The 26,463-nt window shown below is 40.2% G+C and overlaps 2 protein-coding genes across 2 annotated transcripts; one reads left to right on the top strand and one right to left on the bottom strand.

Moving 5' to 3' along the window:
• Window positions 1–12,582: 12,582 nt before the first annotated feature.
• On the bottom strand, window positions 12,583–14,325 carry LOC134286667 (uncharacterized). Its single transcript, XM_062848319.1, has one exon. It carries the CDS (start codon window positions 14,323–14,325, stop codon window positions 12,583–12,585), a length of 1,743 nt encoding a protein of 580 aa, XP_062704303.1.
• Window positions 14,326–14,464: 139 nt separating this feature from the next.
• On the top strand, window positions 14,465–16,189 carry LOC134286666 (uncharacterized). The gene has a single exon (XM_062848318.1). It carries the CDS (start codon window positions 14,465–14,467, stop codon window positions 16,187–16,189), a length of 1,725 nt encoding a protein of 574 aa, XP_062704302.1.
• The last annotated feature ends 10,274 nt before the right edge of the window (window positions 16,190–26,463 follow it).

The following is a 26,463-nucleotide window of genomic DNA, read 5'->3' as shown; positions in this document are numbered from 1 at the left end:
TTCAAAATCCAATATAAGAGCCTAAGATCTAAAAATGCGATCAAACTTAATATTCTGATACTAGTTTTATTACAATAGGGTCCCAAATTAACCACTACGTCAGTCAGATGATTCTCATACTGTGCCCAAAAAAGGACCACAGCTAAGCTTAGTGTACGAGTTATCGCCATATTTGAAAATTTGCAATTTGGAGAGCTTTAATGATAACAGGGTAAAAGCTCCCTTAGTGGAGGTAGTACCAATAGTGGTGGTAGTGGCAATTTAGCATTATTTCGACAAAAAGCTTGCAAATGATATTTTTAGTAGATGCATCATACCCCATTAATAACATTAATTCAATTTTGTATTCAGGATTTCCCGAAAAACCTATTTTAAACAACTATTTTCCTTAATTATTTTGCTCCTTTGCACCTATAGTGGTGGTAGTGTTCCTATAGTGGTGGGTCCCATAAGAATTCAATGGGATGCGTCACTATAGGAACCAATGTTAAATTTTACCTCCATAATAGGAACCGTGTAGGCTGAGTGTACCAGTTATCGCCATAGTGGTTCCCTATTTGGCCATAGTGGGTATTTAAGATAATTCAAACATTTGCATCATTTCAAAGGTTTAAATGACAAGATACATTTAAATTCTTGCTACAAAAACTTTCATAATAGGGCAAAGTTCGAAGACCTTCTAAATTTCCACTATGGCCAAATAGGGAACCACTATGGCGAAAACTGGTACGCTCACCCTACCTATAGTTGGTGCAAGTGATTTGTTAGCAAATACTGAAATAAACAATGGTTTTTACATTTTTTCTAGCAAACTTAAGTGAAAAACTACCGATTAAAGTTTTTAGACTTTCCATTTTGTAATATTATCAATTTTATTCAATTATTTTACTACAAGGAGCTACTAATAGCACCACTATTGGTACATTTACCCTATACTAGGGTAATTTCGTTCCTTTATTAAGCATGTGGCTCCCATTTTCATCCTACAAAAAACAAAGGATTGAAGCGCTGTTTGTTTGGTTTCTTACACTGTCCGACAAAAAAAAACTTTTGCCGTGATCAGAGACCCCATTAGTAGGGCATAAAAGCGCATGAAAAATGTAGAAAAATGCCAGTTTCAAATCTGTTGGAGCACCCCTAGAAACTTTTTGAGATGAGTTTGAATTTTATTCATTTTTGAAGGTTTGACGCGAGCTTTAGAAATCATCATAAACACTTTTGAAATACAATATCTTTGAAATCCAATGTTGTGCACTGCTGAAAACTTCACAGATCTGAGATGTAACTTTGATAAATAACTAGTCAAAATTTCAGCCTTTTACGACATTCCATTTCATTGATACATATCCGGGAAGAATCAAATATGACTTATATAATACAAATCCTTGAAGTTTTCTCTTAATTCAATCACAAAAAGCAATCCCCTACCCTTATATAATCATAACAAAATAACTACATATTTTACTTTGATTTAACTTCGAAATGCTACACTTATGATCCAAACAATTTAATTCAAATTTTCGAGAAGAAAATCCGGTCGATTTTTTTAAATTACTAAGTAAGCAAGCTGGTAAGCCTGTGTAAAAATTAAAAAAAAAATCTAATACATTTTTATTTTGCGATCAGTACAAAAAAACGTTTCCAATGTTTTCGTGGGTTGTCTATATTTACTTAATGTTTCGAAGAACCTCCTAGCCACACTTAGGTGGTAGAATTGATAACTTTAATTAATAAAACAAACCTATTTCAATACAATGAATTGAAGCTGGCATTGCGCAGAAAACATGGCTTAAGTTCACGACTGTTCAAACAATGAATTCAACCCTAAAAAATGCAAGCCAAAAATGATAACATGCCCCATTTACTATTAGTAATCGTACAAGCACTGTTGTTTTCATCACATTTTAGTTAGTTTCACAATAAGAAGAATGTGAATGTTGGGGTATTACCATTGAAGACACTTTTATGATTTAATTGAATTTGTCATGTAGTAAAATATTTCCAATCTTAATTTCAAGCTCAATAATGTCCTCCACGATTGTAAAATTGCTTTATAAGTTCCAGCGGCATAGGGTCTGGAACCATTTGGGGCGGGTCACCTATTTTGGGTACTTGTATCTATAACTCAGTCAATTTAGAACCGATTGACTTGATTTTTGAGACACGATCAGATACGCACAGTATCTAGTTATGTGCGACAATTCAAGTCAATCGGTTTGGAATTGACTGAGTTATAGCAGCAAGTGCTCAAAATAGATGCTCCTGCTTGAATAGCCCTAGACCCTATTTGATATAATTTATTTACTTAAGTCCAAATTTGTTTCAATGCAGAAGTCGTTGGAATTTGAATATATTTTCCGCATCGTTTTTAAATTTTTAAGAACATGAAACTGCTTGATATCCACCAGGTCAAGCAATCTGGAACGATTACTTAGGTACACACCAAATCATTGAAAAGCATTCTCATCCGTATGCGATATATGGATATTTAAATTTGGACACGACTCGAAATTCGATCAAAACAAAATACTTCCTTGAATTAAGTGGATGTAGTGTATTTGGCATGAATTGTGATCTTAATCCATCGCATTCAAAATCGCAGTTTATTGGTATTAAAACATGATTATGAAAGTAACATTTGATGTCAAATGTTACAATAAATTTTGTTCATTTTCATAAGCGACAAAAATGTTTTTGAAAACTGCAATTAGAACATTAAATTTATTTGGAAAAGTTTTTCCTTAAAACACTTATGCTGACCTCAATGAATTAATCTATCTTTCTTCCTGTGGATCCTTTGTAAACACATCCTAAAATTTCTCGTATAGCTTTCCAGAATCATACTTAGTACCAGATGTTTGAAATACAATTTTCATCTTCTTCAGTCAGAGACTGAAAAATACATTACCACTAGAAAACGGACGTCACACCTAGTGGAGAACTTGTAAAGAAACGTTTTCTCCTACTGGAGCGGAAATCCATCCAATATTCCGAGGCGTTCGAAGTATCCGAAAGACTGACGCTGCACGGCATAACCGCATAAAAGTTTGTTTTAAATGGATATGAATATGGGCGTGCTTTATGGAATTAGATAAAAAAAAACTTAAAAGATTTTCACTATATAATTCAGAGTTAAGCCTTCGCGGATATGTATCAATGAAACGGAATGTCGTAATAGGCTGAAGTTTTGACTAGTTATGACTAGTTTATGAAGATTTCTAAAGCTCTTGTCGAACCTTCAAAAATGAATAAAATTCAAACTCATCTCAAAAAGTTTCCAGGGGTGCTCCAACAGATTTGAAAATGGCATTTTTCTACATTTTCCATGCGCTTTTATGCCCTATTAATGGGGTCTCTGATCACGGCAAAAGTTTTTTTTTTGTCGAACAGTGTTATTTTTGCATTTTTTGTTAGAAGTAAGCACCAATGAAAACAAAAAGAACGGAATCAATCGGTGCCGTAATCGCTTGTTTTCGAATAGGATGAATATGGGAGCATGAGATTACTGATGGCACATATACCCCGGCAAACGTCGTACTGCATGCCTGCTTTGTTTTTTTTTTTGGCATGTAGTTGTGTTATGGCAATGTAGAGAAATAGTCGGCAAAATTGAATTTATTTCAAGCCTAACTTTACCAAACACCGTATGTAACATATGTAAACAAAAAAGAGATTTTCACATGAGGCGCAGAATTTCGTTAAGGACTTCGTTTCGTTAAGGACTCCGTAACTCACCTTTGGGGATGATTTGTGAAAAAATACCCGGATTTTTCACGTTTCTAAAATGCTGAGTTGCTATGGGAACATCAAACTTCTCCTTCGATTGTCCTCGTTCGTGGATTTTGTTAGATACGGTGTGTGGTAAAGTTAGGCTTGATTTATTTTTCTCGTTTTCCAGTCGGGTTTCACAATTATTTTTACGTACGAATACGTACGAATACACTCAGCCAAATAAACAAATAAGATTATGATAATGTCTAACTTATGAAATAGTCTTTAAATAATTCATAATGATTAGAATGAATTTCTTAAGGTCGGTCTATGACGCAGAATCAACTAACAGCTTGGCTTTTATACACATTCAGCAACATGATATTCTCAAGCGTCGAACAGCCCCTTGAACTTTCAGACATTGAAAAACATGTAATGAGTGAAGGTTGCTTTTTTCATTTCTTTTTATAATCCTTCTTCTTCTTCATGGCTCTACGTCCCCACTGGGACGTAGAACCATGCCTGCCTCACTTCAACTTAGTGTTCTTTAAGCACTTCCACAGTTATTAATTGAAGAGCTTTCTTTGCCTGCCATTGCATGAATTTGTATATTGTGAGGCAACCACAATGATACACTATGCCCAGGGAATCGAGGAAATTTTCCCGACCGAAACGGGAATCGAACCCGCTGTCTCCGGATTGGCAATCCATAGCCTTAACCACTAGGCTAACTGAAGACCCCCTTTTTTTATTATCCCTTATACTTAAATCTACACTTGCTGTCATTTACATAAAACAAAACTTGGAAAGCAAAATGATGAATTTTCTTCGAAAATTGGCATTTTGAATACCTGCTTTTAAAAATTTAGCCTACGACTCTTAGAAGCAAACTGTTCAATGAACTTCTCCTTTTTGATCTCTTTCAGCAAATTTCCCTCGATATGTAGCAATGAAACTGATGAGAATCGATCTTGCTCCATGGTGGATCTTAGCCATGTTTTGATTCTCCTCATTGCTGAAAAACTTCTTTCTGCTGCGGCAGAACCAACAGGAATAGTGATGGCAAGTTTTAACCTTGTGGACAGATTTGACATGACCGTTGCATCGACATTCTTGCGAAAAATTCAGCATCCCACTCGGATTCTGTTTTATGCAGCCACTTGTCATCCGAATACTACCCCACAGTAAAAAAGCGAGCCAACATCTCTGACCCCCACTGTGCTTTGAACCCCATTTTGACAGCAAAAAGTTTGTAAACAGTTAACTTTTCTGGACCAACACTTGAAAAGCGCGTAATATTTTCCACAACAAAAAAGAAAATTTTCGAAAATACTAGGAGAATTATCAAAAAATCTAATTCTCTTAGCAGAAATGTGTTATAATAAATAAAAACGCGTTTAAATTAGGCCGCAATTAGGGATGCAAAGAATTTTTTGTTAAAGAAAAAAATATCACTCGTAAACTACGCCTTAATCAAATGTTTGACCTGAAACAGATGATGACTTCAAAATTCAATCCCAGCTTCTTCTTTGAACATTGAAAAACGTTGTGGCTTTCGGGATAGATTTGCAAGCATCGACAATCACGAGATTAATTCGGTGAGCCATGCAATGAACGTACTCTGCTTTGGGAAAATGGTCTTTGATTTTCATTTGAACTCCATTGTGCTTTCCTTGCATTACGGGCGCGCCATCGTATGATTGTGCTACCAATAGAGAACCATAAATATTAAGGCTTTTGAGTTCCCTTATTATCTCGTTTGCCAGACTGGTAGCATCTCTTGCTTCAGAACAATCAATGAACCGAATGAAGCTTTCGCAAGGTTGATAATCTTCAGCGTAACGGACTACTATCGACATTTGTTCTTGCTTGAAACATCGCGCTTCATCAACGATGATAGAAAACATTCCCGCATTTTGAATCCTCTGACTAACCTCTCGCCTCATAACAATCGCGACTGATGAAATCATATCGTTCTAAAGCAATGGGCTGGTATAACTGATCCTTTGGCTCAAATGCTTCTGGAAAGAACTGTCATAACTACCGAAGAATTCGCAGAGTTCCAAATAATTTCCCTTGTTCGTTGAATCTTCCCCTTCTCTGTGACCTCGAAACGGCAAGCCTTGTTTACCCAAGTACAAGACAATGTCACATAATTTCGTAATGTATGCTATTGTACCTTCTTCTTGTAGCTGATTTTGTAATTTGTAATTTTGTAATTTGTTGTTTATTGGGTACGTTAGCCTATTAGTTTTACAAACCATGTATCAGGTCAAGGAAACCCGAGCAGAGGGGAATATCAAAATAATAACTACGAAATCTTAAAACCTGTTTTTATATCTTGTTGTGTTATTATTGAATTATCAAGGCATTACGTTTCCATAACATGTTTTGTTGGACAATCTTATTCTGTTATGACCAAGCTATTGGTATACAGCAATTAAATAACATTTCAATATTACATTTTGTTGTGGAACAAGTTTAGTTATTATTGTAATTGAGAGTGTACTAATACTTTATCCTATTGCTATAAAAGCTAAAACAAGTTTTGAAATAAAACCTACGTCATTCTACAACGTTATTTACAACTGCATATTCTCTCATCAATTAGTCTTCCTCTTCCATTTTTTATTACATCCAGACTGAGACAGAGGACAAGCTAACTTTTTCCCACGGAATACTAGCTAGTGATAGTATTCCGTGGGAAAAAGTTTGCATAATGCACCAGCAAAATTTTTGCACGATTTTTTGAAAAGTACGCAAAGTTAGGCCCTAGGTGCGCAAAGTATGTTACGCTTACGGACATGAGAATTTCAATGATAAAAATGTCAAACTTATTGAGTAAACTTGTTTGAACGAATCTAATACAGACAGCTGAATCCAAAATTGTAGAAGGTTTTGAATGCGATTTTTCAGAAATATTTTTGTTTTTTCACATGTTTTCCCTGTCGTTCCAGAGGATGAAGTCAGATCTACCTATTTGTGGTAAAAAAATACACGAATAGTTGAAAATGCGCCTATGAGGGAAGAGAGAAACTGAAGTTCGCAATGATTGTTGCGCCCTTCTCACATGTTGGTATAAATATGTATAACATTCTCAGCCATCACGAAGTCATATATGATGTACAGGGTGTCTACTCAATTATGAAAATGAAATTCCCTGATATTTCCAGGATTTTTCCAGGTTTATGAAAATAATTCCAGGTTCAAGAAACTTTAACAAATCGACTAAACTAAACATGTCTTCAGATTTCTAGAAATTCGTGGAAACGCAACTTTTTTTGGAAATTTCTCAAATACTCTCGGAATTTTAAAAAAATTGCAGCTAACGCTTTTAAACAAATCCTCCAAGAATCCCTTCACGCATAGCTTCAGTTATTGCGCACAAAGATCTTCGTTGCTTTCGCAAAACAATCGCACAAGTATGTTTTTTTTCAGGAATTTCGCTAGATTCTTCTTTCCTGCGATTCCACCTTTTGTAGAAATTGCTAGCAACAGTGTATAAAAGTATAATAAAGTATATGAACAAATATTGTTACAGATGGACTATTTTCAAAATTAATAGAAAAAATGTTGTAATTCAATAGTTTGTGTTGTCAATAGTTTTGATCTTGAAACAAGTAATTGGCAACTAGAATATACTAATAAGTTGGCAACCATGTTCCAAAACTATTGCGTTATGTCCATCGAAAATAGTTTCTCTCGAGTTCGTTAGAATATGTGGAGCTCAGAAGCAACTCTGGGAAAGAAAGAGTGGAACATTCTTTCAAACATTGTTTAGAATCATTTATGAGTTGTTCTAAAAACGTTTCAGAAAAAGTCAGAAAAATATTTAAAAAATCTTCCAGAAGTCATATAGTTAATTTCGCTAGAAAAACTAGCATCGAATCCGCCAGGAGTTCCAACTGATCAATAATATTCTGCGGGAGTTTCAGGACCTACGTTTAAAATGTATGTTGAAGTTCCTTCAGGTATTTTCCAGGTATTTTCTACAGGCGATTGCGAATTTGTTAAGCAAACTTCAATAAATTCTGCAATTTAAGTCACTAAGCCAATATTTAACGCTGCAATAGATTGAAATATTTGAGAATTCAAAATCCTAACAATAAAAGCATGTCGACTCAGTTTTCCGAAATAGGTAAAACATAAAATAGAAGATTGCTGTGGAAAAAGTACAAATTAGTTTAAACGTCAAGTGTAATGAATATCTGATGAATAATATTTAACGAGCGGTTAGGTTAGTAGCGGCGCAGCCGAAATTTTTATTCGCTTTGAGACATTTCTAACTGAAAATTTTTATTAAAATAATGAACACAGAAATTCCCTGATTGTCACCAGAAATCCCTGAGAATTCCAGGATTTTTCCAGGTCGAGTAAAATTCCCTGATAATTCTAGGTTTTCCAGGTTTTTCCAGGTAGTAGACACCCTGATGTAGAATTGTAGAATGGGATGCTAAAGTGGAGGCCATATGCGTACTTGCTTCCATTTAACCACGAGTAAAGTGTACGCATATCGCCTCCACTTCAGCATCCTATTCAACAGCATATGCGATCATTTGATATCATAACTAATTTTGCTTTCGAAATGTTATCAATAACTCTTTAATGTCAAAATTTGTTATTGAAACATTTCCCAAATTCACTGTTATTAAGTTGTTATTGACACTAACAAAACATGTTATTCAATTGATTTTCCAGGAACAATTGTTTGTTATGTGACTTGTTATTTTGCCGCTTATGACAGACAAGTTTATAACTCAAAATGTTATGTTGATAACATAAAAATTACTAATTCCATTATGCAGTTATTTTGCCAAAATAACGCAATTTGTTATGCTGTTGTTATTCTCTTCTGCTCGGGAACAGATATGAGAAAATATACATAGGATCCAGAAACAAACCTAACAAATTGACTAACATTTTGATTTTGTAGAATTACTTGATCTGCTACCGAGCTCGATGCCATTTTGTGGGCCAGGAATTTTTCATTGCACTTTTTATGCAAGCTTGAACCCTCGTGCGTTGTAAGGGCCTCAGTGAGCTTTTTCCATTTATTAAAACTGGGTGCAATGAACTTCTCCCGCTGCTCACGAACATCCGAATCTACTGAAAATATTCTGCACGAATAACAAAACAATGCATCCTTATTTACGCTGTATTCCAGCCACTGATGTGTGGAAAAATATTTTGCGGAAAATCCCCGAAGCTGCCTGCCATCGTGAGTTTTTGGGTAAGCCTCTAAAATTGGTTATTTTGGACCAGTTTCAAGCGTTCCCAAATCGCTAACACTTGTTGGAGATTTTGAAATGCGTTGACACACCTCAACAGGTTTGCTTGGTCATTCGGAGCTAGGCAGATTAAAGGGGCATATGATCGATGGCGATTCCGAGCAGGAATCCACATTCTCATCGCGTGCAGCCAAACTTGTCTTCGGAGCTGGCTTTAAGAATTGACGGATGTCCTTCGTGGCTTTCTTCATGTCTAGTGCTGCAAAAACAAAACTATACTCTGTATTTAAATATTAGAAAGTTCATAACTTAACTTTGCATCACACTACCTTTCTCGAGCAAAATCGCAAGAATCAGAGTTCGGAATACTTTTAAATTTTATTCGCACTTTACTCACAGCCGAGAAGATTTCTTATTGATTTTGAAACAATAAAGCTGCTCATGTCAAAACAATACACTCTAATTTGTGAATGCGGAGATCGTAAACAAATAAATGCATTCACTACACTCAACAAAATCTGGTTTTGTCTTTATGAATAAATCATTTACAAAAATAATATTACTATGAATTTAATATTATGTATCAAAGGAACTCTCCAAGTCCGTTGTAATGGTAAGCTGTAACTTTATAAAGCCAGAACAAATTTCATTCTTATTTTGTCACAGTGCTTGTTGACTCGTAGGATGACAAATATTAAATGGATTTGATGAAACAATATCTAAACAATGGGACACGTTCGGTGTAGTACTAGATTTGTAGTTATGAGCTGAGTTTTTGTATGGTGAGAAGGTCAATTCTCTGTTTCTGCAATGAAATGGTGCAAAAAGCGTGGGTATTATGATTCCTTGTCTAATTTGATGCTGTTTGAGCAAAACTATAGATAACTATGTTGTTTATGTTGCAAGAAGTGGAGAAAACAACAACATTGTTGCCCAAAATTTTGCTCAAACAGGATCAAATTAGGCAAGGAATCATAGTACCCACGCTTTTTGTACCATTTTATTGCAGAAACGGAGAATTTACCTTCTCGCCATAGGTACTAAAATTCCGCTCATTACTACAAATCTAGAACTTCACCGATCTGTCATTAATCAAAATAACAAAACTCATCGGATTTGTTAAGAAATTTTCTAGGCGTTCCAGATTTGACCTTGATTTTTTCAAATTTTGTGAACAAATTATTTGTGTTTCCAATTCCAAAATCCGAAATAAAAATCCGAGGCTGGATGACATAAGAGACAATCATTACTCGTAATACTCGATTTGCAGCTTCAGCTCTCCAACGTCGGTCACGCCCAACGCCCGCCAGATCATGCTCTACCTGGTCCGCCCATCGTGCTCTCTGCGCTCCACGCCTTCTTGTAGCAACCGGATGGTTAGCAAACACCAACTTTGCAGGGTTGTTGTCCGGCATTCTTGCAACATGCCCTGCCCACCGTATCCGTCCAGTTTTAGCCACTTTCAAAATGTTGCCACACACCGCGGTGGCACCGTTCTCCTGCACGCCGCCGAAGATCGTCCGTAGCACACGTCGCTCGAAAACTCTAAGTGCTTGCAGGTTCCCCTCGAGCATCGTCCAAGTCTCGTGTCCGTAAAGAACCACCGGTCTTATTAGCGTCTTGTACATGGTACATTTGGTGCGCGGGTGAATCTTTATTGACCGCAGTTTCTTCCCGTAGTAGGCACGACTTCCATTGATGATGCGCCTTCGTATTTCACGGCTCACGTTTTTGTCAGCCGTCAACAAGGTACCGAAGAAGACGAATTCTTCTATCACCTCCAACATATCCCCGTCTATCGTAACATCGCTGCCAAGGCTTATCCTGTCTCGATCAGTATCACCTACCAGCATGTACTTTGTCTTAGTCTCATTCACCACCAGTCCGACCTTTGCTGCTTCACATTTCAGGCGGGTGTATAGCTCTGCCACCGTTCCAAACGTTCTAGCAATAATATCCATATCATCCGCAAAACAGACAAATTGGCCGGATTTCGTGAAGATCGTACTCCGGCTGTTGGGCCCGGCTCGTCGCATAACACCTTCCAGGGCAATGTTGAACAGTAGGCAGGAAAGTCCATCACCTTGTCGTAAGTAGTTCCCGTCGAGATTCGAATGAACTGGATAGTTCACTCGAAATCCTTACGCTGTTCTGCACACCGTCCATCGTTGTTTTAATCAGTCTGGTAAGCTTCTCGTGCATGATTTTCCATAGCTCTGTGCGGTCGATACTGTCGTATGCCGCCTTGAAGTCGATGGTGCGTTAGGACCTGGTATTCACGGCATTTCTGGAGGATGTGCCGTACGGTGAAGATTTGGTCCGTTGACGACCGGCCGTCGATGAAACCGGCTTGGTAACTTCCCACGAACTCATTTACTTTAGGTGGAAGACGACGGAAGATGATCTATGATAGCACTTTGTTGGCGGCATTCAAAATGCTGATCGCTCGAAAGTTCTCACACATTAACTTGTCGTCTTTTTTGTGGATGGGACAGATTATCCCTTCCTTCCACTCCTCCGGTAGCTGTTCGGTTTCCCAGATCTTGACTACTAACTGGTGCAGACAGGTGGCCAACTTTTCCGGGCCCATCTTGATGAGTTCTGCTGCGATACCGTCCTTACCAGCCGCTTTGTTGTTTTTGAGCTGGTGGATGGCATTCTTAACTTCCCTCAGCGTGGGAGTTGGTTCGTTCCCGTCCTCTGCTGCACCAACATAGTCATTTCCTCCTCTGCCTTGGTCCTCCGTGCCTACATTCTCTTCGCCATTCAGGTGCTCGTCAAAGTGCTGCTTCCACCTCACGTTTGTCTGTCAGGAGGCTCCCATCCTTATCCCTGCAGATTTCGGCTTGCGGCACGTAGCCTTTGCGGGATGCGTTGAGCTTCTGGTAGAACTTACGTGTTTCTTGTGAACGGCACAGCAGTTCCATTCCCTCGCACTCCGCTTCTTCGAGGCAGCGCTTTTTCTCCCGGAAGAGACGGATCTGCTGCTTCCGCTTCTGTCTGTATCGCTCCACATTCTGTCGGGTTCCATGCTGCATCATTACCGCCCGCACTGCATCCTTCTCCTCCAGAACCGCTCTGCACCCCGAGCAGAGGAGAATAGCAAATTGATAACAACAGAATCACACAGCCTGTTTTTATATCATAATTTGTTATTGGTAACTTATCAAAATATATCATTTCAATACCATGTTTTGTTGGGAAATCTTATGTTGTTATGCTTTCTTAAGGAATCGACTGTTGATCTTATGTTTTGAGGTTATGGCTTTCAGTCTTGGAAGAAAAACTCAAAAACGGATTGTTAAGTCTTCATCCGACGTTTCGGTCACTATATTGTGCCTTTCTCAAGGATTCTGTGGACAATGATTTTCTTATGTTGTGTTTATGATTTTATGTGTATGTTACTCACTAACTATGCTCCGTTCTCTCGTAACATAGGCCCACAGCATAGGCCAAATTTTGTCCCAGACGAACGTATCGCTGCAACAAGAATCGTGAGTATCAGGCGAACATGCTGTGTAGGCGAAAAGTTTATCGTCCGGTTTACTTACTCTGCCGCCTGCGGCGGTGGTTCGGTAGAGGGAAATTCCGAAAACGATCCGGGTCGCAGAACTACGATGCAGTTGCCTGTTTGGCGCCACTTTTACTCTGATTGTATTGATTCTTGTTGTAACGATTCGTCTGTCTGTCGGACAGCCTCGCTTCGTGTATTGTTTCTCAGTGTGTGCAGTACGCCGGCATACGTATTGCTGAGGTTGTCTGTATCTGTGCGCTTGTTGACCGTGTTGTGTGTGTTTACAATATGGCATGTTTCGAGTATGTGTAGGTTCTGTTGCTTAAAACTAGAATCCACTATTCGTGTACGATCGAATGCGAAGACATGATGGTTGGCTGCCGAATGGTCTAGCAGCGCCGTCCGTTCTCGCAGCTGTGCAACCTCCACGTCCTCCGTCGTCTTGCCCTGGTCCCACAAGCTTTGTAGCCGGTTGGAACAGGAGCGGTGACTAGAGATCCTCGTTTGCAGCTTGTTCGTCGTCATGCCTACGTAACACGCAGGACAGTCTGCGCATGGGATATTATAAATCACGTTCGATCTACTGTTTTTATCCTCGACGTCTTTCACCGGAGGCAGCATGTTACCGACGGTTTTGGCATTTTTTGAGCTAATGGTCACATTTGGGTAGTCTTTCTTCAAGATTTTCTGAATGTTTCCCGATAACTGCCCAACCTGTACCATGGAACGGTAGATCGTTTCCTCGCTGTCTGTGACGTCTTCGTTGGTAGGGTTAACCTGTCGTTCTCTCGATCGATCGATGAGGCGGTTGATCATCGTGGTGGGGTAATCGTTCAGTTTGAGCTGGGTGGTGATGATGTCACGTGTTGTGGCTGTATCGACGTTGGTTGAGAAGGTTTGGACACGGCGGATGAAATTGTTCGCCACGTTTACCTTCTGTTTGATGCTGTGCGCCGAGTGGTAATTCAGAAACCGTCCTGAGGCGATTGGCTTCATGTACCACTCGGTTTTGATCGTTTGGTCGGGTTGTCGAACCAGTAGCAGGTCGAGAAAGGGAATTTTCCCGTTTTCTTCAACCTCCACTGTGAACTGGATTTTCTCGTTGTATTCATTGAAGATTTTCCTCACCTCCTCGATCTTGTCCTTGGGGACTGCCAGCATCAGGTCGTCCACATACTTCTTCAACACGGGGAACGGGAAATCGATTCTCGCAACGACGTTGTCTAGTAATGCCTCCATCACTAGATCCGCGATGGTGGGTGATAGCGGATTACCCATCGCTGTGTCGAAAACTTGTCGATAGAACTGTCCCTTGAACCGGAAGTAGCTACAATCGATGCAGAACTCGGTCATCTCCAGGAACAAGTCTAAGTTTATGTCGGTGTGTTGCTTGATGTTTTCCCAGTTGTGGATGACGTCACGTATCACCAGGTTCTTGGGGATACACGTGAACAACGACACGACGTCCAAGGAAATAAGGACGTAGTCCGGTGGCAGTTGCACGCTGTTAATGTACTCGCAGAACGTGTACGAGTCCGTCGCATTGTACTTGCCGGTGATGGATTTTTGAATGATTTTGCCTACGAACTGTGACAGTGTGTACGACGGTGACGTCATGCACGGTACCACCGGTCTCAGTGGTAGTCCCTCCTTGTGTGCTTTTGGTGCACCGTATATTCGGGGAGCTGTCGCTTTGTAGGTTTTCATCCTCCTTTCGGTGGCACGATCGATGAGCTTCAAATCCGCCAGGCACTTGGCGAAATTGTTGTTGCGTTTCTGGTACCCTGCCGTTGGATCTCGGTTGAGCTTCAAGTACGTTTCGTCATCGTCGATCATGCGTTGCATTTTGCTCTCGTATTCGTCCCGTTTCATCACCACTGTTCTGTTCCCCTTGTCCGCCTCCGCAATGACCAGTTCGGGGTGTTGCTTTAGAAACGCTCTCGTTGATCTGGTGGTGGTGCGGTAGAAATTGGTCACCGCATCGTGTCTCCCTTTTCCCCTCTCTGCGTGGATGATCGACGATGACGAAACGTACTTGAAGCTCAACCGAGATCCAACGGCAGGGTACCAGAAACGCAACAACAATTTCGCCAAGCGCCTGGCGGATTTGAAGCTCATCGATCGTGCCACCGAAAGGAGGATGAAAACCTACAAAGCGACAGCTCCCCGAATATACGGTGCACCAAAAGCACACAAGGAGGGACTACCACTGAGACCGGTGGTACCGTGCATGACGTCACCGTCGTACACACTGTCACAGTTCGTAGGCAAAATCATTCAAAAATCCATCACCGGCAAGTACAATGCGACGGACTCGTACACGTTCTGCGAGTACATTAACAGCGTGCAACTGCCACCGGACTACGTCCTTATTTCCTTGGACGTCGTGTCGTTGTTCACGTGTATCCCCAAGAACCTGGTGATACGTGACGTCATCCACAACTGGGAAAACATCAAGCAACACACCGACATAAACTTAGACTTGTTCCTGGAGATGACCGAGTTCTGCATCGATTGTAGCTACTTCCGGTTCAAGGGACAGTTCTATAGACAAGTTTTCGGCACAGCGATGGGTAATCCGCTATCACCCACCATCGCGGATCTAGTGATGGAGGCATTACTAGACAACGTCGTTGCGAGAATCGATTTCCCGTTCCCCGTGTTGAAGAAGTATGTGGACGACCTGATGCTGGCAGTCCCCAAGGACAAGATCGAGGAGGTGAGGAAAATCTTCAATGAATACAACGAGAAAATCCAGTTCACAGTGGAGGTTGAAGAAAACGGGAAAATTCCCTTTCTCGACCTGCTACTGGTTCGACAACCCGACCAAACGATCAAAACCGAGTGGTACATGAAGCCAATCGCCTCAGGACGGTTTCTGAATTACCACTCGGCGCACAGCATCAAACAGAAGGTAAACGTGGCGAACAATTTCATCCGCCGTGTCCAAACCTTCTCAACCAACGTCGATACAGCCACAACACGTGACATCATCACCACCCAGCTCAAACTGAACGATTACCCCACCACGATGATCAACCGCCTCATCGATCGATCGAGAGAACGACAGGTTAACCCTACCAACGAAGACGTCACAGACAGCGAGGAAACGATCTACCGTTCCATGGTACAGGTTGGGCAGTTATCGGGAAACATTCAGAAAATCTTGAAGAAAGACTACCCAAATGTGACCATTAGCTCAAAAAATGCCAAAACCGTCGGTAACATGCTGCCTCCGGTGAAAGACGTCGAGGATAAAAACAGTAGATCGAACGTGATTTATAATATCCCATGCGCAGACTGTCCTGCGTGTTACGTAGGCATGACGACGAACAAGCTGCAAACGAGGATCTCTAGTCACCGCTCCTGTTCCAACCGGCTACAAAGCTTGTGGGACCAGGGCAAGACGACGGAGGACGTGGAGGTTGCACAGCTGCGAGAACGGACGGCGCTGCTAGACCATTCGGCAGCCAACCATCATGTCTTCGCATTCGATCGTACACGAATAGTGGATTCTAGTTTTAAGCAACAGAACCTACACATACTCGAAACATGCCATATTGTAAACACACACAACACGGTCAACAAGCGCACAGATACAGACAACCTCAGCAATACGTATGCCGGCGTACTGCACACACTGAGAAACAATACACGAAGCGAGGCTGTCCGACAGACAGACGAATCGTTACAACAAGAATCAAAAAAACTTATGTTGTTATGTTCAAGTTATTGAGATATATGCACAAGATAACATTTGAAGAATATATTTTTTGTAGAACAAGTTTAGTTATTATTCTACTATAGAGAATGTAGAAATATGTGATGAACAATACCACAACAATAACAAGTTCACAAATTTCCTGTTATTAAGTTTTAATTGATCTTACAAAACGTGTTATTGAATAAGTCTTCCAGGAACATTTTTGTTGTTATGATATTTGTTATTTTGCCGCTTATGACAGACAAGTTTATAACATAATATGTTATACTAATAACATAAAAATGACTGATTCTATTATACAGTTATTAAGCCAAAATAACATATTTTATTATGCTGTTGATATTTTCTTCTGCTCGGGACTCCTCGTCGAACCAATCGTTTCGTCGACTCCGTTCTACGTACCTGATAGTGCTCTCGGCTGCGTTGTTGATGTCTGCTTTGACTGTACTCCAGTAGTCCTCTAGAGCGGCCACATCGAGCACACCCTCGTCCGGCAACGCTGCTTCGAGATTCTGCGCGTATGCGGTGGCGACATCCGGTTGCTTCAGTCGCTCTAGATCATACCGGGGCGGCCGCCGGTACTGTTCATTGTTAATAACGGAAAGTTTTGGGCGCAGTTTAACCATCACCAGGTAGTGACCAGAACCGATATTAGCGCCACGATAGGTCCTGACGTCGATAATGTCGGAGAAGTGCCGTCCGTCAATCAGAACGTGGTCGATTTGCGATTCCGTTTGTTGTGGTGATCTCCAGGTATAACGATACGGGAGGCTGTGCTGGAAGAAGGTGCTACGAACGGCCATATTCTTGGAGGCGGCGAAATCGATGAGGCGCGGCGTAGGCCATTTTCGTTCGGGGCACTGAACTTTCCAATCGTCGGTCTAAATTCCTCTTCCTGGCCTATCTGAGCGTTTAGATCCCCTATGATGATCTTGACGACGTGGTTTGGGCAACGGTCGTACTAGCGTTCGAACTGCGCGTAAAATGCGTCTTTGTGATCATCAGTGCTTCCGCAGTGAGGGCTGTGCACGTTTGTTATGCAGATATTGAAGAATTGGCCCTTGATCCTCAACCTGCACATTCTTTCGTCGATCACCAACCGATCACGCGCCTCTGCATTTCGCCCATCACTATAAAAGCTGTTCCCAGCTCGCGTGTGTTGCCGCAACTCTGGTAGATGGTATGATTACCTCTAAACGTTCGCACCATAGTTCCTGTCCAACACACCTTCTGCAGCGCTACGATTCCAAACCCGCGGTCCATCAGTATATCGGCGAGTATGCGGGTGCTCCCGATGAAGTTGAGAGATCTGCAGTTCCACGTACCGAGCTTCCAATCGCAAGTCCCTTTTCGTCGCTGTGGTCGTCGCCATTGGTATCGGTTCACATTCTTCTCTTGTTGATTTTTCGGTGCTAGTCTTTTTTACGGCTGGCTCGCAGGGCCTGACACCAACCCACTAATCAAGGGAGCTGGGCTTACCTTCCCGGAAGCTGCGGGTTCTGCATTGGCATTTTTTCCAACTACTGTGCTAAATAGCTAAGCTCAAGCGCCAGTCTTCGCCGGAGGTGGTGTTTTTAATGGGCGCCCAGGAGATAATATTTTATCTGAGCTTCCACCCCAATCACAAAATACCTTGTCCTTAAAAGTTGTGGTCACAAACCGAGTGCCTTGCGATGAAATGTTTGAGCTGGTTCAATATTGATATTTTTCCTGCAAAGATCCTGGATTTGAAATGCGTTGTTTCCATTTGTACATAACGCATTTTTCATATCATCACAATTCTGCACCCATACTAGTTGTACAAAAAACCATTGCAAAAACGTGAGTGACATATTCAAAGCGACAAACCATTCGTCGAGATGAACAACCCTTTTTCATATATACAGGTGTAAAAACCCCGACGGTAGAATGTATTCTTTTCCTCCAAACGACAGAATCACTAATGACATCAAATGAACAATGTTTTATGATCGCTCATCACATTTAGTGAAACTTTGCTGGCTCCTGTCGTTTCTTCACGTATCCTAGAAATGTACATGTGTATTCATTCACGTGTGAAACTCAAGGCGAGCTACTTAGGCGGATCCTCTAATTTGCATACCGGCATACCTTCGGGATGGATCAAAACCGCGGGATGTGCGAGAACAGAAAACGAATGGATGGTGTGCTATCGCAGGTAGGTATGACCGAACAGCGAAAAAAAAAATCCTCATGTTTCTACAATAATAATGACCGACCCGGAGCGTGTATAACTTACCAATGCGAACGATGAGCTCGTTGTAAAGTAGAATAATAAAGGCAAGTTTCATTTTGGCTCACTTTTTTCGTTGAATGTAAAAGGGAAAACTCGGTGCTTTGTTGATTACTGTTTGCAACGAAGGTCCTAGGCATATGTTGGCACTAGATAGCTAGGCCACAGACAAACAGACGTAACAGCTTGAACGATTTTCATGGAAATCCATCGCCCCGTTCATACTACCATCACCTGGTGGAAAAGTTGCACGAATCACTGTGTTGTGCCATATCGTCAACAGAAGGCGCTAGTGTGAAACGTCAAACGCATAGAAAAACGATGCGCGCGCCTCTGGTCGTGAAATCCACAACTATAAAAATTTAAAATGATCGTTAAAAGCGTGGTCGATGACAATTTCCCAACTGTTACGTCTGTTTGTCTGTGGCTAGGCATACAAATTATCCTCTGTGAATTAAATTACTTGCATCTGTCGAAATGCGTAGCTGCTAGAAATACCTTAACATTATCATGTGATCAGGATGAGAGGAAAGTTGGTATCTAATGATGAATGCTCCATTGCTAGCGACTTGAAAAGTCAATTTCCGAATCAATTTTTGTGCGTGACAGGTTCGATTTAAGTTTGTAAACATATGCATGAAATTTGAAAATTATGTGGTAAGGCTCAACAGGCAAAGTGATTGAATGCGGTACTAGAGCGACTTACATTGTATGCAACAGTGTTTCCCAAAGTGGTCGAGACCTCCCCTTAGTGCAAAACTAGGTCCAAAATTACATCGTTTATAAAGTAGCTTACCCAAGTATTGCTGTGTGCATTCAAGATGCAAACGGTGCCCAAATGCGCTCCAAACGCGGTAACGCAGTGTTACCAAAGGCAACTTAGCAACCATAGTCAAAACCAACGCCAACCTAGGATTCAAAAGCTCCCACTGACATCGGGTTACTTGTTAGAAAATCTTACCGCATTTGGTGCTCCCGCATTTGATATTTGCATTTCGAATGCACACAGCAATAACATTTATTAGTCAAATAGATTGGAAGAGGTTTCTAAAACCATCATAAAACTAAAATGAAAGGTATGTGGTTTTATGACGGTTCTCAAAACCTCTTGAAGACTAATTGATTATAACAATGCTGCTTGTTTAGACTACATTCCAAAATATGTACAAAAATAGCTATATGCAATCTAACAATTATGAATTATACATGGGACAATCATGTACATTGCGCTACAGATTAGAATCACATAGCTTTAAAATCTCAACAGCTGTAGCAATAAATTTCCCAATTTATCGCCAGACCAAAATCTCCTCATTATCCGATGTCGCATACAAGTTCACGTTTATAATATCGAAGATTTCGGTCGCGGTTCGTTCGGTACAAAATCATTTCCGTCCTGCAACTTGTCTCTCCTTTGGAATAGGCAAGATCGGGTGACAACAGTTGGCAAAAAAAAAATCCACCGTACCTTCCTTACTAGCGATGAAAGTCTCACGTACTTACGTCCCAACCAACGTTCAATGTGTACCAGCTCGCACCCAGGAACAAAGGACCACCAATCACGGGGAAAATGTTCCGTTTTGTCGCCTCGGTACCATCACGAGCGTGGACCAAATTTTGACATTGGAACGACCTCGCAGTGCCTTTTTGGCGCGTAGCTTCAACTATGTTTTTGATTCCTTCGTGTCATCCTCGAACAGGTCCTTGCCAGAAAATGTGTTTTTCTCGTTTTTTTTTCACTCTTTCCCATCAGTTCGACCGGTGAGACGCTTGTTTAATTTTGTGTCTTTTTCGGCTATGACTTTCCGTCTTCCTGGTTCGTGTTGAATGGATTTCAAGATGAGTCCAGACCAGACAAGAGTGGCACATAATAACTTTTCTTGAAAAAAGGAAGCCTTTACGTGGCGGTTTTAGGTGTCTTGTATGCGTTTTAACGATATCTTTCATCAACCTCAATTGAACGTGATTTACAAACGTTGCTAAAATGTAACTCCAGCGTTCACCCGAGTCGTCAGACCATGTGGTAAGGAAAAGAGGAGTATTACGAAAATGATGGTAATGTTTGTAGGGCCTGATACCTGTGCTGATACCATTTGGGTAGGACGACTTATTTTGGGCACTTGCCGCTATAACTCATTCAGTTTCAAACTAATTGACCTTAATTTTTGTACATACTTGGCTTGATACTGAACGTATCCCACCGTGTTCCAAAAACCATGTCAATTGGCTCAAAATTGACTGAGTTACCCTGATATAAAAGTACATAGAAATACTACAGAATATATTTCTACAATCCGTAAAAATGAATGGTAGCTACCATTAATTCAAATGCTTCAAAAAATAGAGCAACTAAACCTATGGTGTTTCAACATAACATTTCTTGTAAATGTCACTTTCACTATAGAAAATGGGAGTTTTCATGTACCTTAACAATGGAACAAAAATCCAAATTTTCTGGAATAATTGCAAGTCAAATTATGGCGTATTTATTGTTGAAATTTCTAGCGCCATTGATTTCATTGTGCACATATTGCAGTTCCAAAACGGCTTGCATAGCAGAAAAATAGATAGGGGAGACTGAGGAGACTTGTCTCTGGAGAGACTAGTTCCCCCATGTTTTCTCGAAATCAAAAACAGTTTACTTCTTGCATATTTGTTCTAACACTACATCTGAACAAAAGACTATGTTTTAGCTTCAGGTGATTTCGATTGTATGTTACATTATTTTTTAACAATTATTGGTTTGAATTTAAAAATCTTTTAGACGAACCCAAAAAATCTCAATACCTTTGTGAAAGTTGAACCAAATCTTATAGACATTTCACAACACACAGTTAAAAAAATACTATTCAACATATTTATCAAAAAAAGATTGTTATTACATATTTTGATTAATGCAGTTTAATATACATTTCAGTGACATGGGGAGACTTCATCCCTCGAAGACTACATCAACATTTTATGTACGAACACCTAAAATTCTATGCGGACGCCTCTATGGGAATTCTAGTATATTCAATGATAAAATGAAAATGAATACTTCGATTCAAATAGAGGTTGCATGAATCACATTACTTACCAAAGTATCACATACCTAGTTAATAAAGAAAATCTAACAAATAATTTGTCATAGCCCCAGAATGAATTCAGGTAAGCCTTTCTATTTTTAAAATGAGCAAATTAGTTGATATAAACCTATATAAACCGCGTAGTGAAGCCCGATCAATGTGGGTGGCAAGTGTGCACTCGTATCCGACCAACATCCAGCCGTTATCGGAGCTATTTCGGACTTCGTGTCGGGTCATTTTGCGTTTGGCCGAGTTATGATCAAAATAATTTAGTGGAAATTCTTGACATTCCAACTGCCAATATGATCATCAGAAATTTTTCCTTCTTTTAATCATATTATTTTTAGTTTTGACATTCAGGGATTAGTTGGCGCTGGAACTGCCAATATTTTATTAAAGATTTTTTTCTTCTTTGAATCGTCTGCTATTCTATCTAGTTATACTGATGCGGAAACAGTGGCCATGGCCAAACGACATTCGGCCAAATGATCCTTTTGCCCAAATGGCGTTCAAATTAATAACTACGAAGTCACATAACCTGTTCATAGCATAGCATAGCTTCTCCATAACAAATTTTGTTGGACAATCTCAATGTGTCCAAGCAATTTATAATTTCCTAACACCTCAACGAGTTCTCTCTGATCTTGAGCATGCTATGTTGGGTTGAGCTTACCAGGCTCAAAAAATCACATAAGCAGCAAAACCAGTAACATATCCAGCAACTTCCTGGACAGCTCGCAATTTATACGTTCTAACACACCTCAACAAGTTCTGTCTGTTACTCCACACCACCAACCAACCCACTCCAGAGTTGGATTTTAAATATTCAGTTGACCCAACTAGGTCCGATGGCTACTCCGCACCACCGACCAGGGATGAGAAATGTACATTTGACATTTTTCCACACGAACATCATAGGCCCAGGAAAACTCAAACTATTCGAAAAATAAATGTCATAACATTTTTTTTTCCTGCAGCCTTCTTCCTCGAAACGGTTTTCAAGCGCGAGAGCGCCAGTACTCGAGCACAACGACGACAAAAATTTCTGTCTCTCCCGTTTTCGCATTTTTCTGCGTTTCAAATCGCTTCTTGTTTATGAAGACATTGATCACATAATAATAAATTGTTCTCGATTTATCGCTCCAAGGATAACATTATTTGATAGCATAATTGCATTAGGTCATCCAATTCCAATATCTATTTGGGGTATTTTGGGCTTAAAATATGAACCTATATCAAAGCATTTATTCAAATTTTTAATGAGATCTCCTATTTTGTTTGATACTGTTCGGTTTGGTATTTTTATTTTCAGCTTTGACCCGAAATTTGATGTCTCCCTGACCCCACCTACCTTCTGGATTTCTGGAGAAGATTGACGATTCGCGATTTGGGTGTCTTCCCTTTTTCAAGACTACGGCTCTGCTATGGTTCACTTCCGTGTGAGCCTTTATTTTTAAGTGATCATTATAATGTTTTGAGAAAAGATGAAGAGGTTTTGTGCCTTTTTGAGAAAGATTTCGTTTTTGGAATTTGGAAATCACTCAAAGGGGTTTTTCCCTCTTAAAATTTAAAGGTAAAATAAATAATAATAATAATAATAATAATCGCTTCTAGACAAACTTCTTTACATGCATCACAAAGCTAGGAGTGTGCTCTAGCTATTTGTGCAAATAGATTAAAATTATTTATTAAAACAAGTGAGTTATTAGCAGTTGAAAATATTTGACATTTTTCGCAATCACCCACCTCAGCATGACTGCTCATAAATATTTTCGTGGGGAAGCGAAACCCATCAAGCGTCTGCTTGACTGCCGTCGGCGCGGCGTCTGATGGTATTGGTGCTGCCGTTGTTTTGTTTTTATTTTACTGCCAGTATCGATGAACGGAAATGAGAAAAAAGTATTTTTGCCATCCCTGCCACCGACCAACCTATTCGAAAGTTGAATTTCAATTTTCAGTTGATCCATATATGCCTTAAGTCAATTTTCATAACCTTATTCAAAATCAATAGATTTGTGTTTATTTTTATTTTTGCATTAGCTCACGGATATTAAAAAAAATCACGCACTCCTCGTTCACGAAGCCATTTTGAGACTGAAATTTTCGTGTTGACATTGAATCTCTATGTTCCCCAACATTTCTACTAGATTTGTCAGATTTACCAGGCTCAAAACATACCCTAAGCTGCGAAATCACAAAATATTTAAATCACAGGATTTTCACAGAGGCGGCCTTCCATTGGCAAATATCATCATCGTAATTAAATATCATCATTCTTCCACACCGGATGATTATTAATTAGCTATATGATGCGCAAAGCCAACAATCAGTTTAATTTTACTTCTCATCTGTAATTTCGAATGTCGCGCGAGTCGCGATTTCGAATTGGTGCTGCGACGATAATATTAAATCAAATATCTAACGAACATCCGGAAGTGTTACCCAATGCATAACAATCGTATGAATTGCTCATGGTTACCTACCGGGTTAAAGTACAATTGAAAAAGTGCATACTGTATGGCATGCTATGTTGCACCAGCACTTTCGGTGCTCAAATATTTCAAGGATCGTATCATAGACTAATTTCGTCGTATAATCATCGTATAAAGAACCGTACCAACACATACCGAATCAATTTTCATAACAAGGATCGAAGATTCCTCAAAGTTCTACAGCATTTCGTGCGTACTTACCACTACCAGTTTCATCCATACATCATCCGTTGAAGCAAAAATAAAAACAACACTCTTTCCAGGCACTAAATCCGGATGTCAAAACCTGAGTGGTGCGAATAGAAGCGGTTTTATTTTTCAAGCTAGCTAACACACACCTACACACTCCCGGCACACAGCTTGTAAACACGCACGAGCGTACAATTTTCTTGCAACCACCTCTCTCAGCGCGGTTGTCAAACACGCCGTCGCGACGCTGTTCTGAAATGGTAAACATGATCAATCCACCTTTGTTCTAATTATGTTCTCGTGTTAAAAGTTTATTATTTTCCATTCGCGATGGAAATTTTGATGGATAATTGATAAAAAATGAGCTGAAATAGGCTCAAAACAATGTTTATCCTTCTCCTCGCTTTCCAACGGCTTGACAGCGGCAAATGGAGATATCGTGACAACAGTTTTGATTACATCCGCAGCACCTAGATAACATTACTCTTCAATCAATCACACAGGTTCAAAAAGGTTTAACATAACCTCAATCTTCAATGTTTGGCTCCCGATGTTTGGCTCCCGCTAAGAGAGCATATTGAGTCAGTCCGCGACACTCAGGTCAAAACGATCACCGCATCTGTCCAAATGTTACCCAGTAACCAGTACATACCGATTCCATTAGGCTGGCGTCCGAAAATAACCTTTCCGACGCAAGACATACAGAAAGCCACAGAAAACACAAACAGGCACTGACGCCGTCCCACTCACTTTGTCATGCCGACAACCAAATCACACAAACACAATATTTACAACACTCAGGGCCGATCAAAATTGGGAGCAATCTGGTTCCGTTACCGGTCATACGCCATTGTCGTGAAATCCGGAATCGCAATCGAATGCGAATTCCAGAATTTCTGCTGTTTAGTTACTCGCGATTTATGTTAAAACGACAACACGCAACCGTTTACGTACAGATCCGTTTCAAAACTGAGTCGGTTTGTTGACGTTCGCGTTTCGATCGCATTTTTTACACACTTCGCTCTGACTACCCATATGGCGTACAATTTACCCTATTTCATCTCATCTCTACAATTCCCTCAGTTATCTTTTCTGGGGTTACTAGAGAAGTTCCTCATCAGATTCCTTAAGGAGTTCCTTCATGTGTTTATTCATCTGGATAGCCTCCTGCAGCTCTTTTTGGTATTTCTCCTGTTGTTTTTTTTTCGGAAGTTTTTCAAGAAACCCATCTGAGATTACACTGAGAAGTCCTACCGAGGTCTTAGGAAGTTCTTTCTTGATTTCCTGAACTTTCTTCTGGTGTTGCTCCAAGAATTTCTTCAGGGATTTTTTCTGGTATTTTTCCACTACTTTTTTATGATTCCATAAGAAGTTCTTTCTGATACTTTAACTGGAGTTCCAACTGGAATTTCTCGTGGAATTTGATCTTAAATTACTCCAGTAGTTTTTTATGTAATTCCTGCTAGATTTTTCTAGAATTTTGTCCATGGCTTGCATCTGCTAATTATCCTTCTCAGAAGTTATTTGCAAAATTCCTCATGGAATGCCTTCTGCAATTTATGCTAAAGATTTTTTAAGTAAACGATCGATCAAAAAATGATCAAATCTGACTATACATGTCAATGGTTGCTACTCCGTGATTGATCTGAGCTGGTACCAATTGCACTGAGATCCAAATGAATAAGGGCTGGGACACTCCACTTATTCTCAAAGTGCAATTGGGTTTTTAAATTAAGAAAAATGTGTCGATTTTTTGATTTTATATGAAAGAGCACCTTTTTCTGAACCACCATGATTTTTTTCAGATTTTTAGAACTTCATTTTGGTACCTAAAATCGCTTTCGAAGAGATTTTTCGAAATCATCTTTTGACAGCTGGCCAACTGCTTGACAGCTCCACCCAGTACAAAATGCGACGAGGGGTGATTCGACAAATCGCTCCCATACAAACTTCAAACTGATTTTTAAATAGGTTCCCGGGCTCCAAAATTCATGAAAATTTGGATTTCGGCTCAGTTTTGCATGCAGATTCTGAATATGGAATTATCTCAACACTGCTAAATAAGCCAATTCTAGCAGCTCATACATTTTGGATCAATAACGGCGCCGGCCACGTCCTTATAGTCAGTTAGGAAGGGAAAGGAATGTAAGAGTGTGCTGATTGTTGCTACAAAAGACCGAGATCACCTCTGCATCCCCACAACCAGCACGGACTGGGGTATTTGTTAGACGGAAAGGACGGGAGGTCGAGAGAGAGAGAGAGAGAGAGAGAGAGAGAGAGAGAGAG

Source organism: Aedes albopictus, chromosome 2 (assembly GCF_035046485.1).
Source record: "Aedes albopictus strain Foshan chromosome 2, AalbF5, whole genome shotgun sequence".
Taxonomy (NCBI): Eukaryota; Metazoa; Arthropoda; class Insecta; order Diptera; family Culicidae; genus Aedes; species Aedes albopictus.
The sequence above is the reverse complement of the archived record's forward strand: the minus strand, read 5'-3'. Positions and strand labels throughout refer to the sequence as shown.